This window comes from Anguilla anguilla, chromosome 4 (genome assembly GCF_013347855.1).
Source record: "Anguilla anguilla isolate fAngAng1 chromosome 4, fAngAng1.pri, whole genome shotgun sequence".
NCBI lineage: Eukaryota > Metazoa > Chordata > Actinopteri > Anguilliformes > Anguillidae > Anguilla > Anguilla anguilla.
In genome coordinates, this window is record NC_049204.1 from 52,562,620 (window position 1) to 52,579,308 (window position 16,689).

Below are 16,689 nucleotides of genomic sequence, written 5' to 3' on the forward strand. Positions count from 1 at the left end.
GTCCTGCACAGTTGTTTTTTTTCTCATTTGTAACAGTCGGAGGGAATACGATAAGAGACCGCAGAACAGCGTGGTTTAAATTTATGGCGTTGACTGGTGGGAAACTTAAAATACTCCCCGTTTTAAAAATGTAACGGGGCAGTGAAATCAAGAGCCGCCTGATGCATTAGACAAGGCTGCTCACCGTAAGGCTCCGGCAGCAGCTCCATTAGCTCGGCTCTGCATTCTCCACGTCGATAAGCGAGGGACAACATTTGTGGGATACCTTACAGTCACATTCCACAGAGGCCTAAAATTCAGCCCAAACAGCTTGCAGGATTTACTTTCTTCCAGCTCCTTGCAAAATGAAAAGGAGGCAACATTCAAATGAACCTCGTTTAAAATAAACTGTTGAAGATACAAACATTGCTGTGAGTCATTCCCGAATACCACTGCCATCTAAAATGGAATTGAAAATATGGACAGGAAAGCTGAAAGACTACAGCACACAGAGGCACTGTGAAGCAGCCGGTTACACCGAAAAAAGCCTGAACATTAATAGATGATGATTTGTACGGTGAAATCCAGAGAGGAATTCAATCCCACCACTGAAAAAAAATCTTGTTTGTGGTTGGACGAGCTGTGAAAAAATGTCTTCCAAATATCTCCATACGTGCCCAGTTGCACATTGAGTTCTGCTCCTTTCTCATTACAAGTATAACACTGTACCAAAATACGTGCAGCCTCTGTTTCCTGTATAATTCTCCCATGGTCAATGTCACACTCTTCTCTGAATACTTACTTGGATTATGAAATTGTGGTAATGAGGCTCTTTTGGAAGTGTTGATGACAACACTAATCAGTGATTTTGTCAGGAAGAAATCTTTTGTAGCCAGACCAATTGTCTGTTTCGATACTTACTGAAGACTGCTGACTGGGTCCATTTTTTTTTTTTTTTTTTTTACCAGGAGAACATTAAGTCGATCTTACTCTAAAGTAAGTTTTCATGAGTTAAACTTGAACTTATCTGAGGGCCAACAGGATATTGAAATATGAAGGCAGCTGCCTCACTGCCTGCATCTTTAGAAGTGAGCTCCCTCTTGAAGGCAGTGTTCTAATGGAAAAAAAAAACCTCAAAAGGCAACGAATCTGGGACACACTTTGAAGGCGGGATGACATCACAGAGCATTCACATTGACTGTTACAGCTGATGGCTTTTACTTACAGAGAGACCCAACACAAATAAAAACAGATTTTGTCATTGTCGCTGCAATTGTCCTGATTCTCGATTTAAGGGAAAACAAAATTAGTTGTAAATTAATAGAACTACATAACAAGCCAGTAGTTCAGATACTTTCTTTTTGGTTTTCACCGGATTATCATGATTTCATTATGTTCGCTTGTTCTATTCGTAAGTAACATGATTACTAGCAATTTAGCTGGCTAGTTCAGGGAAAGCTAACTAGGCTTAAAAACATTAAATACATTATTCCTGTGCATTAAATAAAAATGTACTTTTACATATGACAACAGCAGATTATCGAGTTCACTGTATATTCACATTTCCACCGCTTTGCTAATTTGAGCTTCCATTAATTTAATGGAAGTGAGAAATCTAAGGAAATTTCAAAGACCTATGGGATACCCTAGATGCTGCCTTCAAATTTAACCAAAATAAGGCACCTTAGAAGCACACATATATTGACTTCAGTTTGGAACATGCCTACGAAGGACAAGTGTGAAAATAGTGAAAATGCTGCCTTCTAAGGCAGCTGACTTCGTATTGGAACACAGCCATTGCAAAAGTGGCTTGGTTGAACAAATCCTTTGATGACTGCCTGACAGGTAACAAACCAATGGCCATCACAGTTGTCAATTTTCCATTGGTAACTCAGTCTCAGTCAATAGGTAGGCAATCACTTGTATTAAACTGTTTCAAGGGCCAGTCTCACAATACACTTTTTACACAAACAAGCACACATGCACATACACACACACTCCCGCTCTTGCTAGTTACAGAACCAACGTAACATAATGAAAAGGAGTCTTTTCCTTTCAGTTGACCCTGACTGCTCTCCGCCAGTGACAAGGGCGGCCGTACTCTTTCTGACTCCTTGCCTAACCTTGGCACCGTGGAGTGCCACGTCAGTGGACACTTTACACACGAGAGGCTTAGAGAAATCAGCGGCGAGTGCGAGCCCTCAAGCCCATCAAAGATAAATCCCCCTTAGAAACATGTAATCAGGGTATGGAGGAGCTCGTCCTCTGACGGGGACTGCCGAGCTGCATTCCTCCTAGAGTCAGACCACTCCGTTCGACCCTCACCGTGACTTCTTAAAACATTACAGAACCCATTTTTATTACATTCACATTACGAGCATGCACTATAAATTCAGCTGTTTTAGCACAACGGAAGCACATTTATAAGAGCCACACTCATAAGTAACAGAGTATATGTGATTGTGCACCAAAAAACTGAACGTTGATTTGCCAGTAGTGAGTCTCCTGCAAATAATTAGACTTCAGATTGTGATTTTGTTTACTGTGTGCTGTAAAGTAGCGGGAATCACTGGTATGTTTTACAGTGGAAAAAGTACCATACTTTAAAGGTCTTCACACTTTAAGGTATTGCACTGCACCATGCGGTAACTATTACACAGTTCAGCCCCAACATGTGAGGGGGGCCCAAAGCTATTATGAAAAAGGGGTTGACAGTATCTGTCAGTGGGTCTTTAATTGATTGAAAATGGGCCTTCATATTTCATGTTTGGCGCTGTCATTGGAGTTCAATACCTAATATTTCTACTAAAGCATCCAATTTAAAATCTTCTGAATGGGCCTGAGGGATACAGTCTCTGTTGTCGCTAAGGAACTTCCTCATATTGTTTTAATTGTGACATAGACAAGAAAAGAAAAAAAAAACAATAACAAATTAAAATTTAAAAGGAAACTGGTAAATTTGAAACTGTATGCTGCCTTCACTGTGGGTATTGTGACATTTTTGCCATGTGAATTAAAGTTCACTCATATCTGTATCAATTAGATCCTTTGATGTCAGTCACAGGAGATCGAGATCAAAGAATACAAGATATGCTTCCATACTAAATGTCCTTCCTCCGTAGCAAGCCAGCTCAAATTAAGGCAGAGCCACCTTGTGGCCGGTATTTGAAAAAGGGCCTGTACAGTATGCATGAGCTTTGTAGTTTTTACATACTATTGGCTTATTAATACTTTGTGAAACAGCACATTGCAGTCAGATGATTGGCTTTTGTGAGCAAACGATGAATTCTGAAACACCCCGGCACCAGATGACGCTGTGTTCCGTGAGCGATAGTGGCACACACTGCTGTCTGAAGATCTGGCGTCGTTGAGCAATATCAAAGTCAGCGACACTGTATGGGGGGGCCCTGTGGAACAGGCTGTCCCAGTGAGAGAGTGTACACACTGGCGGGAGCCCCACGCTGCATCACAATCAATCTGCCCGTTCTCCCCGGAACAGGAGTTTCCCCTCCGCGCCGGCTGTTCCTCCTTTCACGCCGCCCCGCGGAATCAGTTTCACATCTGATTCCTCTGCCCACGACTGTAGGGATTATCCCTGAGATAACAGATCATCATTTTCAAAACCCCGGGCCCAGTCGATGCTCTGAGACGGGGGGGCTAGGCTGGTCTGAACGTGGTTCTGAGATAGCACCATTAAAATCTGAATCAGACACGTAGCCAGTTTCAGAAAGACGTATGTACCCTTTGGAAAAAAAATAAAATAAAAAAAGGCTTTTGACTAATAGAAGGTCAACTTTAGTCATCTGTTTTTTGTTTTGTGTGTATTTTTTAAGTGAGAGTCCTATTGTGATGGTAAGCCTGTGCTGGTGCTTTCACGCAGTTTAGTGCTGCACAGCTGAGCTTTTAAATCTTTAGCTGTGCTTTTCTCATTCTAATTCCACGGGGCTGTTGTTTTTTGCAGCCTCGGTTCGATCGGTTTGTATCTGGCTCAAACTCAACAGGACAGGTAATAACCCAACCTGGGCAGCTGAGCAAAAACCCTTCATTGCTGAAACGGTTTTTCCAAGCTCAAAGATGATTCCCACTGTTCTGTGTTCCAAAGGGGGGAAGGCCTGTGTAATTTTCTCCTGTATTGCAACAGCTCAGTAAGCTTGAGAGACCTGGGGGGGGGGGGGGGGGGGTGTCTGTGTTCATATAGTTCCGGTATCTTCTGGCCACACTGCAATACATCAAGGGGTTTGTGATTAAACACCTCAGGTGAATGCTGAATGTCCCACCTTCCAGAGACACCAACAGCCACCACCACCATCAAACACGGAGATGGAGTATCCTCTCCAAATGTAATAATCATTGTTCACTGCCCATGGAAAAGGAGGAGCAGTAGAAGGAGGCCATGGCTACTGTTGCAACATACATATGTCTGCCTCCAGAACCACAATTCTCTTTCTCCCCATTGGTCAACACCAACTTCATCAAACCAAAACCAACACACTTCTTCCTTTCACAATATTGTTCACAGGTGATACTATTTAATTTTTCCTCTTGCTTCAGTTATTATTTGTTGTTTGCAATCTAACAGTAGACAAAAGATTTACACTAAGATGTAGCCAACAATAATACACTTACAAAATTTCTTGGCTAGGGCACTAGCTATACATGCATGGCTGATGCTGTACCTGCCATCCCCATATATACAGTGAGCTCCACAATGTTTAGGACAAACTCATATATTATTTCTTAATTTGGCACTATACAACACAATTCAAAATGTTGAATCAAACAGTACAGATGTGGTTACAGTGCATATTATCATATTTTATTAAAGGGAATTTTGATACATTTTGGCTTCACCATGTAGATATGTTTTGCCCCAAACATTATGGAGCTCACTGCTATCTGCCACACACACACACACACACACACAGACACACACACACACACACACACACACACACACACAATTTAAAATATAAATGCATCCCAAACTATTGATATCACAATGCCAATTTACAACTAAACTCCCATCAATATGTTTCACGGAAACGAAACAAGCCATATTCTAAAGGACTTCTATTCCTGCATTCCGACATTCATTTAAATTGGTCCTGTGTTATTTCGTTTTATCATCAAAGGAATGTGGCACTTCTGTGTGTGGTATACGCAGAGCAGAATGGAGACACTCAGGCAAAGAACTGCACCAAGGACAGACAATGAATATCAGCACAAGAGGTCAGTAAAAATGAGAAACAGAGAGAGCCGAATGGCACAGACAAGCAGACTGAAACTCAAAGCGGACGTGATGTCCCCAAAGGCTTGTTTCTGAGTTGTGTTCCTTGAAGGCCGCCAAGGCCCACCAAGTGCTCTTGAGAAAAACGGTATATTCTCTGTTGGACATAAACAGCATTTATAAATCAGAAGATGCAAAATTTACTATTGGGTACTTCCTTATTAAATCATTCTTACTGATATGAAAGTTCAAATACAACAGGAGCGTGAAATAAGGTTTTTTATATGAATCATAAATGTCATTACTGCATTTTTAAAAGAGAAGGTTTAGTCTCTGAGGAAATAAAGCACAGGAAGTATTTGCTTGAATGTACAGTACCGAACATCTTGAAGCAGTGTTACTCAGTGAGTTGACTACGTCCAATTAAAACGTTACCCTGGGGTTAATTTTCAAATATATATTAACATTTTCCAAACTTTATTCCCAATGATATCCAGTCCATAGCAGATGTACATTCTGCACTATAACTCTTGAGTAAGTCAAAGATAATTTTTCAGATCATTTTTCAGCACACTTTAAGGACAAAACCATGTGTGCATCATTGACACATTACTCATTCACTGACATGATTAAAAAGCATCTGAAGGAATACACCAGAACCTAGGGGTGTGGGCGTTGCCTGTTGGCCAGCGGGAGAGGGAGTAATTTAAAACGTGCACAGCTATGTCCAAACACCTACAGGCATGTGCTGAGCCAATTAGGAAACTGAGATTCACTGGAGAACTCTCCCTCGCCTCACGGCAGATGTCGGCAGATGATGGTGTGCGCCAGTGGAGCTCCACATCAAAACAGACAGTACAGAGTGTATGGCATGAGAATGGCATCATGTTTTGGATAACAGCATAACTCTGTGTGCGTTCACCCACAGCAGTTGAGATTAAATGCATAATACGTTCCACTTAAGCATCTCCTCAATGATCTTTAAACTGTCTTCATGCAGATAGTAATTTCACACACGCCGGGTGCATAGGTGCACTCCTCCCTCACATGCCTGTGTAGCGATTTCCAGGGCAACTGCGGATAAATGATGCAAATGACAAATGCGCACAGAAAGAGGTGAATCTGAGGATAACTGATGACGCATTTCAAATCCACACCAGCACACATGGCAGCACAGTTTATCCAAGGCAGTGCAAATATCATCATAGCAGCACCCCTGAACTTTACAGTGCTTGTCTACATATTATTGTCTATATGTTATTTTTCTCCAAGCTGCACCAATCAATATATTAATGGCCCGAAGGATGTGGGCCAAAGAATGGCTTCGTTGTCAAAGGTGCTGATCACGGGCACATGCTTGGGCCTATAGACCAGTCATTGGTACAAGCATGGGCAATGTCACTATGTTTTGATGATATTAAATGATTAAATCTGTAGCACGGTATTTCCAGTTATTATGAAGATATCTACGACATAAAAATGAACCATAAGATTAGAACGTCTCTATTACTTTGCTTCAATATCTTCTTACAATGTTCTTAATTAATCTTAATATCTTCTGGAATAACAATCAGTCTTCTTTCTTGAGTATGTAAACTTGCTCAAAGTGCATGGAATAGACACTGACTTTTTATTTGTGCTTTTATTTGTTTCATCAATGTTTGTTTCAATTTCCCTTTTTTCTTATTATTCTTGAACTGTGAATATACTAATCATATTACCGAGGGAACTTAATTTTATTACTGTCAGTAATTATGATTTTGATTATTTTTGTGTTCTGTTTTCTTTGTACAGTGGGGGGTGTGAAATAATTAGATATTGCGTTCATTGTGTAACACAAACCACTCCAGATGATGAGTGGAAATTCATGTCCCACACGATTTACGACACAGAATGCCAATTCACAAGAAATTAAATTGATAACTACAGAGCTGTGGATTTCCAAATCATATATGCCTCGGCATTCAACAGACAACATATCCTACGAGCACTGAAGCCAGAAGCCTGAAACAGGGAAAGAAGTTGTCATGGAGATGCAAAGGCCCACTAGGAGGCTAAGTTTATTAGAGAAAGATCAATAGTCTGTTAGTAGTACCATGGAGAGAATTTCAAACAGTGAAGCCCAATTTCTCAAAAGAAATAGGAAAAAACTAACAAACAAAAAAAACACGAAGTGAAATTTAGGAATAAGCCAAAAACACATGCAATTTCCCAAGCTGGTCAGCTCTGTTTTTATTGTTTTATGTAAGGGACAAATGCCATGATTTTCCAGAGGGTTATCCTCATGCCTACAGATTTAAAATTAAAGGAAGAAATTCACGCTCTCAGATTGCATCTGACCTGTGCCAGTGCCAAGTGGGCCGGCAGCCCATATTTGACTTTGCGTTGCCCAAGGGATATATGGGAGGGATTCAGTCGGTGGGGATAGCAGTATTCATTGCTGAAGTGACTGTTGGCTATCCAGGTACACTGGACTTGCACTGGACGTGCACGTGTATGATTGGGTCTCCTTATGAAAAGAAGCAGCTAGTTGTCAGTGTAGGAGAACTGCGAATTGTCTTCAATTACCAACGCTGGCAGCAAGGATCATAAATGAGCATGTTTTTAAATAGTTTGCAAATTGGACACCCAAAATTTGGGTGGGATCAGAGATGCCAAATTAATACAAAATAACAATAATACAATAAAATGAAAAGTACTGTATATGTACATCAGGAATCATGCTCTTGCTCACCAGCTTTACCATTTTGATCAATCATCTCAATGCACATATGGGTACTTCTTTGTCAATCTAGTAATTTGCCATGTCAATTATAAAACTTTATCTTGAAAACAAGTGTACACATGTACATGCTTCCCTTTTCTCATGTTCACATAGAAAAGTCTTTGTCTACGATGTCTATGAAATATTGTTGAAACTATTGATTAAATGGTATTAGTGGGCCAAAGCTTGTTTAGCCAAGAACACTAAGAACATATGCCAATTGATTAGTTACTTACCTATCAGATTTTTGGTTGGTGGGCTTCTTATCCAGCTAGTTGCCACCAGCCACATTAACCTAGCAAGCCACAATTATTTGAAGAGGGAAGTAAACAAAACTAAATTCAAGTTCAAGCATAATGAACTTGGAAGGCGTGGAAAAAAGGAATTATGCTGTATTTACGGTTTGTAATGGACATAATCTTCAAAACAAAATAGGTATTACTGACAATGTTTTCCTACCAATGGAAAACCTATGCACAGTTATCATCTTGCTAGAGCAAGAGTGTCCAATCAAACAGGGCTGGTGTGGGTGCAGGCTTTTGTTTCAGCTCAGCGCTAAGACACCTGATTCTATTTAAAGGTCTTGATTGAAGGCCGTGATTAGCTAACTGAACCTGGTTCCATAGTGCTGGGCTAAAACAAAATCCGATACCCACACCAGCACTTTTCAGATAAGATTGGACACCCTTTGCGCTAGAGGGTAGGATTTGCATACCATTAGTACACAAATGTTTCTAATATAATATCATGTGGCAGGCACTGTCAGAGTGCATTGAGTAGGTTCATTCATGCATTTTGAGGACGCCTTGTAATAAAACTTACAAAGTCACTTTGAAAATTGAACTTTTAGGATATATGTTGGATAATTTCTTATTCTACAATATTGTGTGGCTGTACGGAATCTGCGTGCCCAGGGTTGCCACTTTTTGAAGACACAATTCAATCACACGAGACATCTATACTTGCCAGTTCCTTGAGGCCTGTATTCATTTAAAATTAATTTGTCATTCTATTTACTTGATATTCACCTGTAAGCATTGCACAGGGCTACTTCTGCCACTTTTAATGGTTGATCAGATAAACACTCGGAAGGTCACCTTATTTGTAAAGTTTAGTTAACTTTACATTTTAGTCCTTGTTATACTGCAACTGTAAATGTTTATGTAAAAAGCTCAAATAAAAAGAAATAAACATAAAAAAGGAAGACAAAAAAAAGAAACGTACTGAGGATAAAATGTAATTTGTATACTTCCAACAGCAGATGGTCCTAATGACACTGTCTTCATCATTGCTTTCTTTGTAGAAAATATGTTTTATTTGAATGACAGATATAAAGACCCAAAGAGGCTGCTGAAAACAAGCATGCAGAGGTTCAACGTTATGACACAGTGACATGAACAACCAATTTAGACTTGATGACAGCCTCCTTCTGCTCCAATACATAATGTTGGCAACTATGATGTTGTTCTGTGCTTGCTGACAGGAACATATATTGTAACCGTAATTCTCAAACTCTGTAAATCGCTCAAACTCTGCAACTTTGCAGCCCCAACAGCACTCCGAAACAGCCAAATTCAACATTAAGGCAACATTATGTCTGGTTGGGAATCGCCTTGCCAGGATTATGGTCCCCTCAGTGTATGCTTGTTTATAGTCTGCATTAAAAACTAGAACAAGAGCATAGAAAAGAATAATAATATTTTTCTTGGTTCAGGACACAATATAATAAGGTTCTCAGACCATAAAAGCATACTTGACATGGCACATGTATAAAATGCTGGATACAGCCAAGCCAGTCTTTGTTTTCCAGTCTATTCCCTGACAGTTTTTTTGGTACTGGTATTTTAGGGATTTGTCCACAATCTTTCCAATTTGAAATGCCAAATTTGTTAGGCTATCCGAATGTTGCATCAAAGTCCATAAAATTGAGAGACCACAGACTAGCACTCGCATATTCTTGGACCACATGACTGCACTTCAACTGGTGCAGTCAAGACCACAAGGGCCTGGTTGACCATAAATAGCCGCTGCACAAACAGGTAGGGAATACCTTGGTCACAAAGTTGATCTGTGCTGCAGCACAGACTACAAGTTGATGTAGTCTATGGGCAAATACAAACTTCAGACTGTGACTGCTTTTCAAAAAAAACAAAGTCATTCAACAGGTAAGATAAACAGCACAATATGACAGTAATATGCTAAATCAAAGCTTGTCTACAAATAAGACTGACAAATAAAACTGTTTAACAGCAGGACCAGTCTACAGGAAAGACTGATGGCATTGTGCAGCGTGACAACACCTTTGTAAGAAGTTAATCTGCAAGTAAGACTGACAGCATAATACAACAACTGTTAAAGAAAATTAAGTCTACAGGCAGCCTACGTGATGTGATAGTAAACATGAGCGGTCTACAGGAAAAATCAACAATTTAGCATGACACATAGCAGCTGTCTAAGAAATCAAAGCCAATTTACAAGTAAGACCAACAGTGTAATTCCACAGCTGCGTAAGGAAACAAAGGCAGCCCACAGGTGAAACAACAGCATAATGTGACAGCTATGCAACAGCACAGTCAGGCGACAGGTAAGATCGACAGCACGTTACAGCGTGGCATGGCAGCTATTTAAGAAAACGAAGCCAGTCGACAAGAAAGAATGACAGCCTAGCGCGACAGCTGTTTAAGAAAACAAAGCCTGCTGACAGGTAAGGCCCACAGTATGTTACAACAGCTGTGTAAGAAAACAAAGTGTGGGGGCCCTTATTATCCTCGTGAGGAAAGGGAATTCTCAGCAGGTGGAACAAATAGAGAATTAGTATTACAAAGCTTTGAACTGCATGAGAATATTACCCAAGGAAATGAACGAAAGTGGAGTTATTTTGTAATTTTGATTTTTTTTTGGAATTTCACTATTTTTTACCAGCATAAAAACAAAGGCTTAACACTCTCACAGTGACCAGTACCCACTTAAATTTGCACCAATGGCAGCTTCAGCAAATAGATGATATGTAGCAAAACACATTACCTGGGTAATGATAGAAAATAACGTAGAAAAATATGAACACATACTGTTTATTACACACAGAAAAACTCATATTTACTTTTACAGTTCAGCGAACAACAGCTCTTGCTTTTCCAAAGGGACTTAGTGAGTGCATTATCTACATATGATAGATCTTTATTCCGCGAAGAATGGTGCAAAACCAGCAATTACATGTCAGAGATGGGACTTACAGTTGAAGAATGCTTGTTTTTTCATGTTCCGTGAAGGCGATTATTGACATTTTAATTTGAGAATGAAAAAAAAAAAACAAAAAACAAAAACAAAACACTTACCGATTAATTCTTTGTTTCTCACATCTAAGGCCATATTTCTTAAAGCTGTAGCCACGGCACACACCACGCGGTCATTGTCTATCCGCAGCAGCTCCACCAGGATAGGCAGGCCCTTCTCTTTCCTCACGGCCGCCCGGATGTACACTGACCACTGCAGGGAGGGGGCGGTGAAAGAGAGAGAGAGCTTAAGCCCCACTTCCATCGCACTAAACATCTTTTTTTAACAGAAGACATGCCTAACAACATCACCAGACCTTCCCTCCCTTGCACATCGTTTAATGAAGACGTTGTATCCGCGGTACGCGTGTAGCATGGGGCAAGGGGTCATGGCCAGGGTAGCCAGAGGCCGTTTGAGGATTGGGTTTGACCTGACCCATCCCGTGCTCAGCCTTCATCAGAGGCTTCTTGTCAGCTCTGATTTAGCCACGTTACGCCATGTTTGCTGATGTGACGGGAAGGCCTGGACAACTGTTCCCCAGAGCCAGGGCAGGAATCCATATTTATGATGTCTCACACACTGGCTGTCTCTGAGCGCGTTTCTCCATGTGTGCATGTGTGAGCGTGTACGCATGTATGCATAAGCATTACTTTCTCAACAAGTATCTTCATAACTTGCAAATGACATTACTGTTCTCAATAATAAAAACACTGTCGAGAAACTGTACTGAGAGCTTATCCTTCTTGTACGCATGTGTGTAATATGCACGTAAAGCATACACGCAACTTAATAATGCAGTTAAAAAGTAACTACAGTAATGAGGTTAATTTGTCACTTCATCAGGTTTACACCTTCATATGTAACCACCCATAACATGACTTAGGAGTCAATGTTATGGGTGGTTACAGTAAAGGCAAAGCAAACAGCTGGAAATAGCTGCAGGCCAACTGTACATACTTTCATCCACAAGCAGAACGACAGGGTTATAGTTACGATTTGTGTCATGCTTTTGAATAGGTGCAGAAGGAGACATCTGCATACTAAATATATACAGTACATGCGCACAGTCCCCCTGCTGTCAGACTCAATGAGAGAGGAACAAATTTACGGCCAGCAAGCAGCCACATGTTCCCTGAGACAGCTGTCCACTGATATTGCTTTTGCGAAGGTCAATCTTGGATAAACTTTACATCCCCTCGAAAGCGTTATCAGGCCCTGCACAGTGAGAACCACAGCAGGTGGCCCTACGTCGAGAATAATTTAATGAAAACTCTAAAGTCCCCTTCCTTGTGCCCCATCTCTGTGCTTATGACAAATCTCAAGGCAAACATATGGATCTTCAAAGGTGCAGAACTCATTTATTTATATTTGGAAAATTTATATTTGGAACAGATGGAAGTGCTTTATCCTATTTACCCACAAAAGGAATCCAAAAGTCACAATACACAGACACATCTCAATTTAAACCCACACAAATACTGCTCAACTGACAGGTAGCAGATGAACAAATATAAAAGACATTTTAATTGACCGGTGAGATCAGCTAAAAGATTAATAGGGTACAGACACCCTCTATATTTCACTAGGGATTGAGGTAACCCCCCTCCTTTTCCATTTAACAGGTGAAGAGCCCTAAGCCTTCAGCAGAAGTTGGGTCAGTAATGGGTCTTTAAACCCATCCAATCCCAGCCTTTCAGACCGGGAGTCTGGCAGCCTATTGATTCTGCGAGAGACAGTCTTTGGGTGGATTAGAGAGTTCTATCGGTGGAGGTAAGGGCACCTCTTTGTCTCTGAGAGACAGTGAAACAGGAAGCTTTTATATTGTGTTGGTTTTGTGCGATGGAGGAGGAAATGATTTCCGGTAATAAAAATGGGATTGAGGTAACCCCCCCCCCCCCCCCCCCCCCCCCCCCACCCCCACCCCACCCTTTACAGTGGTATGCCACACAAGAAAAACACACAAGCACACACACATGCACACACACACGCACACACAGAGGAGACACACATAAGCACACACACACACAATATACATTCAATTCAATCTCTTTTTTTTTGTATACTGAAATGGACAATATTAGCATGTCTGCAGCAAGATATTCTGACAACCCCCCATCCCCTAAAAATGGAGGAAGACTGACCGTGGGACCTACCTTCCAGCTGCCAGCCGCCAGGTTCTGCAAGGCCCCGGCCGCGCCCTCCAGCGTGTCGGGATTGGAGCACTCGGACAGGAGAGTGAGGTAGGGTTTGACGATGGAGGGATGCCACAGCATCTGAATCCCTTTGGGCGGGTCGGCAGACTCGGGGAGGGGTCCGACGCCATCCCACTAGACAACCAGAGGGGCAAAGCGCGTCAACGCTAGGCCACATAACAGCACAAACATCATCACTCAAACTACCCAGAACCCCTGCAACACTCCCAATCAATCCTCCCAGAAGAGTCGGATTGGGACAATGCAGTTCATCTGCGCCTGCCGCACAAGCTCTGTCTCCGGCAAGGAACACAAAGGGGAGGAAAACAGAGCATCTGGGTGTAACTGTGAGACACAAAGATGGCAGTTACACTGGGGCACAAAAGGCATGCACGCTGAAGGAGAATTACGTGATTTAAAGGCAGCGGGTCAGAGCAGCAGGCTCAAACCACAAGCACCATTGTGCCGGGGCGGAGGGAAGTCCTTCACGTTGCCTCGCCATTCAAAGCCCTTTTTTGATTTAGTCCCTTGTCGTCAACGCCTCCAAATTCTTTCGCCGGTCTGACAAGACGTGCGTTTTCGTCCGCCGCGGCGATCAGAAGCGGGATGAATCTACCGCGCGGAGCGGGTTTCTGAATTTGTTCCGCCAGAAAACCCGTGCACTGTAGTGACCCACTTTCAGTCAGCGGGCCTTGAGAAACACCTAAATATTATTCATCTCCGCTGCCTTTCATTCCCCCCTTTCCTTCCCCTCAATAATTAATGAATCTGTGTACAGTCGGTGCTCCTGCTTCTAGGATAAGCTGTGTTGTTCGGTTAATTGCTGGAGGGAAGAGAAACGCCCACGGGGCTGTTTCCACACAGTGGGGCTGGGAGAAGGCGGTTTCAGCAAACATCAAGTTTGGCTCTGAATAGATATGAAAACATATTCAGAGCCATTCGTTTCACCGCTATGCTCATTATTAAAACACCGACTTACTTTCCTTTTACCTTCTGCTTTCTGGAATGCATTTATGCGAGTAAAAAAAAAATCCTTTAAATAAAATATGATTAAAAAACATTTTCATCACAATTTTACTTAAAGTCATCTATATTGAAAAAGTAATGTGCCATTCTTTAAAGGATGGAGCTTTTTATGCTTTGTGAAATAGCTTAACTTTGGTCAATGCTGACAGATCAGAGTCAAGACTGCATATTTCTAAAATACAATATGATAAAAATGCTGTGCTTTATCTATCCATGTGCAGTCAAGAGCTGACCAATTTATGTCAAAGTGAATGCTCTTTTATTAAGCTTGTCGGGCATTGCCATAAATCCAATTTGTATGGCAATGCTTTGTATTGCCAAACAGACACACCAATAAATGTTTCCCCAGACAAGAAGCAAATGTCAGTACCCTGCAAATAATTTGCATGTTTCTATTGTAATCCATGAAATGCTCTGCCATCTGGCTGGAAATGGTGGCAGAGTATATTGACATACGGGTGAATGTTCTTTTAAACTGCAATAACCCTGTGTGTTTTCTCCAGCAATCAAAGGAAAAATGTCAAGTAGTTTAAAGTCTCTAATTCGTTTTGGTGATATAATCTAATACCTTGCTCCTGCAGCTATGGTGCAGATGAGTGACGTGCTTCATTGTAGCTCCCTGATTCTTGGTTTAAAGCACACTTCTTTTTCCGTTTATGCAGCATTCCAGCAAGTATAACTCAATTCAGCAGATTTAACTATTGATAATCTATTTAAATAGTATGAGGTGTATTACCTCGCTGTAGATGAATCATTAATGTAAGATGCAACCATATCAGGTAATGTAAACTGAACTTATAAACCTTTGTTGAATCTGTATTGTCATTGATTTTGTGCAGGTTAAAACAACAATTGGCGCACCGACCTGATTATAGGAAACCTATTTTAAATATGCACAGTGTTCTTGTTAAACAATCTTAAAATTATATTGCGAAAACACTGATTATCCCTGCAGTGAAGTTCTGATTTACTGTATTTGTTTGGGTCTTGGCATTCCATGAATCATCCACAACATTGTTTTAATTGAACACCACCCAATTCATAAACTGAACTGCCACACACTTAAAACACTATATTAGTCTAATAGAAGATGCTCATATTCTAAAAAAAGGTATTCTACAAAGCATTAAATAGAAATACTATAGCAAAATGACTCTTACTGTCAACAACTACTGTAAGAATCCCAGTTCAGAGGTTATCGTACTTGATAGGCTATGGGGGATGGGAGTTTCAGGGCTCTCACAAAATGTAGCCTATATTGAGGCTATATCCTCCTTAGGGATTTTTTTTTCATTACTGTAGCCTCTGGACCTGCTTGCTACGGAAGCTTGCATATGTGCAGCTTTGGACGACAGGGGTCATCTGCCACCTGCCTCTGTGACTATTCAACACTGTCAAGATACAACATGTTCTGTAAAAATGAATTTACAGCAAATGAAATAACAGACAGTGAGTTTACAGTAAAGCTCCAAAACACCCTAATTGGATGGACTTAATGGCTATCACAGCCAGCCTACTCAAGATCCTGCTGTCTTTTTCAATTCAAATCAAATTTATACTGTTTTACCTTCTCATTGTGTACCCTTGTTTCATCTTGTTATAATTTGGCCTTTTGTAATTAAATATCACCTATCACCATTTAAATTACGCTGCATTTTTTTTCTTTTGTATTTTGGTACAGATGTTCATTTATTTCAAATTGGAATACAAAATGTCCAGCCGATAATTTAATACCTCCATCACGCTTCTTATTAAAAAATGAAAAAAAAAACAAAAAAAAACAAACCGCTAGTGGTTCATATATTCTCTTTGAAGAGATATAAAATGCATTTCCTCCACGTCCAAACAGATTGAGGGATTAGGAAGGCTGTGGTGTGCTACAGGATTCCCTTCCAGTCAATTAAGGCTGATAAACAGCAGAGGTCCCCTGAAGAAAAACGGCAGCCTCATTCTAGAGCCCAGCTAGCTGCTGCGCATTGATAAATGATTTAAGGGAGTACATTACTTTCCTGTGCCGCAAGGCCCAGGTGTCCTCTTTTAAAGTGGTTAATCGCTTTACTCCATGTACGGCTGGGTGGTTGAAACATTCCACCCAGGAAGTGATATCAGGGGGTATCCGCAGTTAAGCTTAGCAATTTGCTTTGATTTTTATTTTGCTATTTGGTAAAATCTTAATGTGCGTCGCCAATGTCCATTTCCAGAGGTCACTGATGCTGCTGGGAAGCGTT

General features: G+C 41.0%; 1 protein-coding gene across 4 annotated transcripts in view; it reads right to left on the reverse strand.

Annotated features, from left to right (window-relative positions):
* Positions 1-16,689, reverse strand: part of ctnnd2a (catenin (cadherin-associated protein), delta 2a) — a 263,725-nt gene that overhangs the window by 26,718 nt on the left and 220,318 nt on the right. For 3 of the 4 annotated variants that reach the window (XM_035416162.1, XM_035416163.1, XM_035416166.1), the window contains 2 exons: positions 13,385-13,570; positions 11,306-11,456 (listed from right to left, as the gene is read on the reverse strand). In XM_035416162.1, the coding sequence (XP_035272053.1) occupies positions 11,306-11,456; positions 13,385-13,570 (337 nt within the window). The remainder of the gene's footprint in view (positions 1-11,305; positions 11,457-13,384; positions 13,571-16,689) is intronic. The other variant, XM_035416165.1, reaches the window with a different exon arrangement.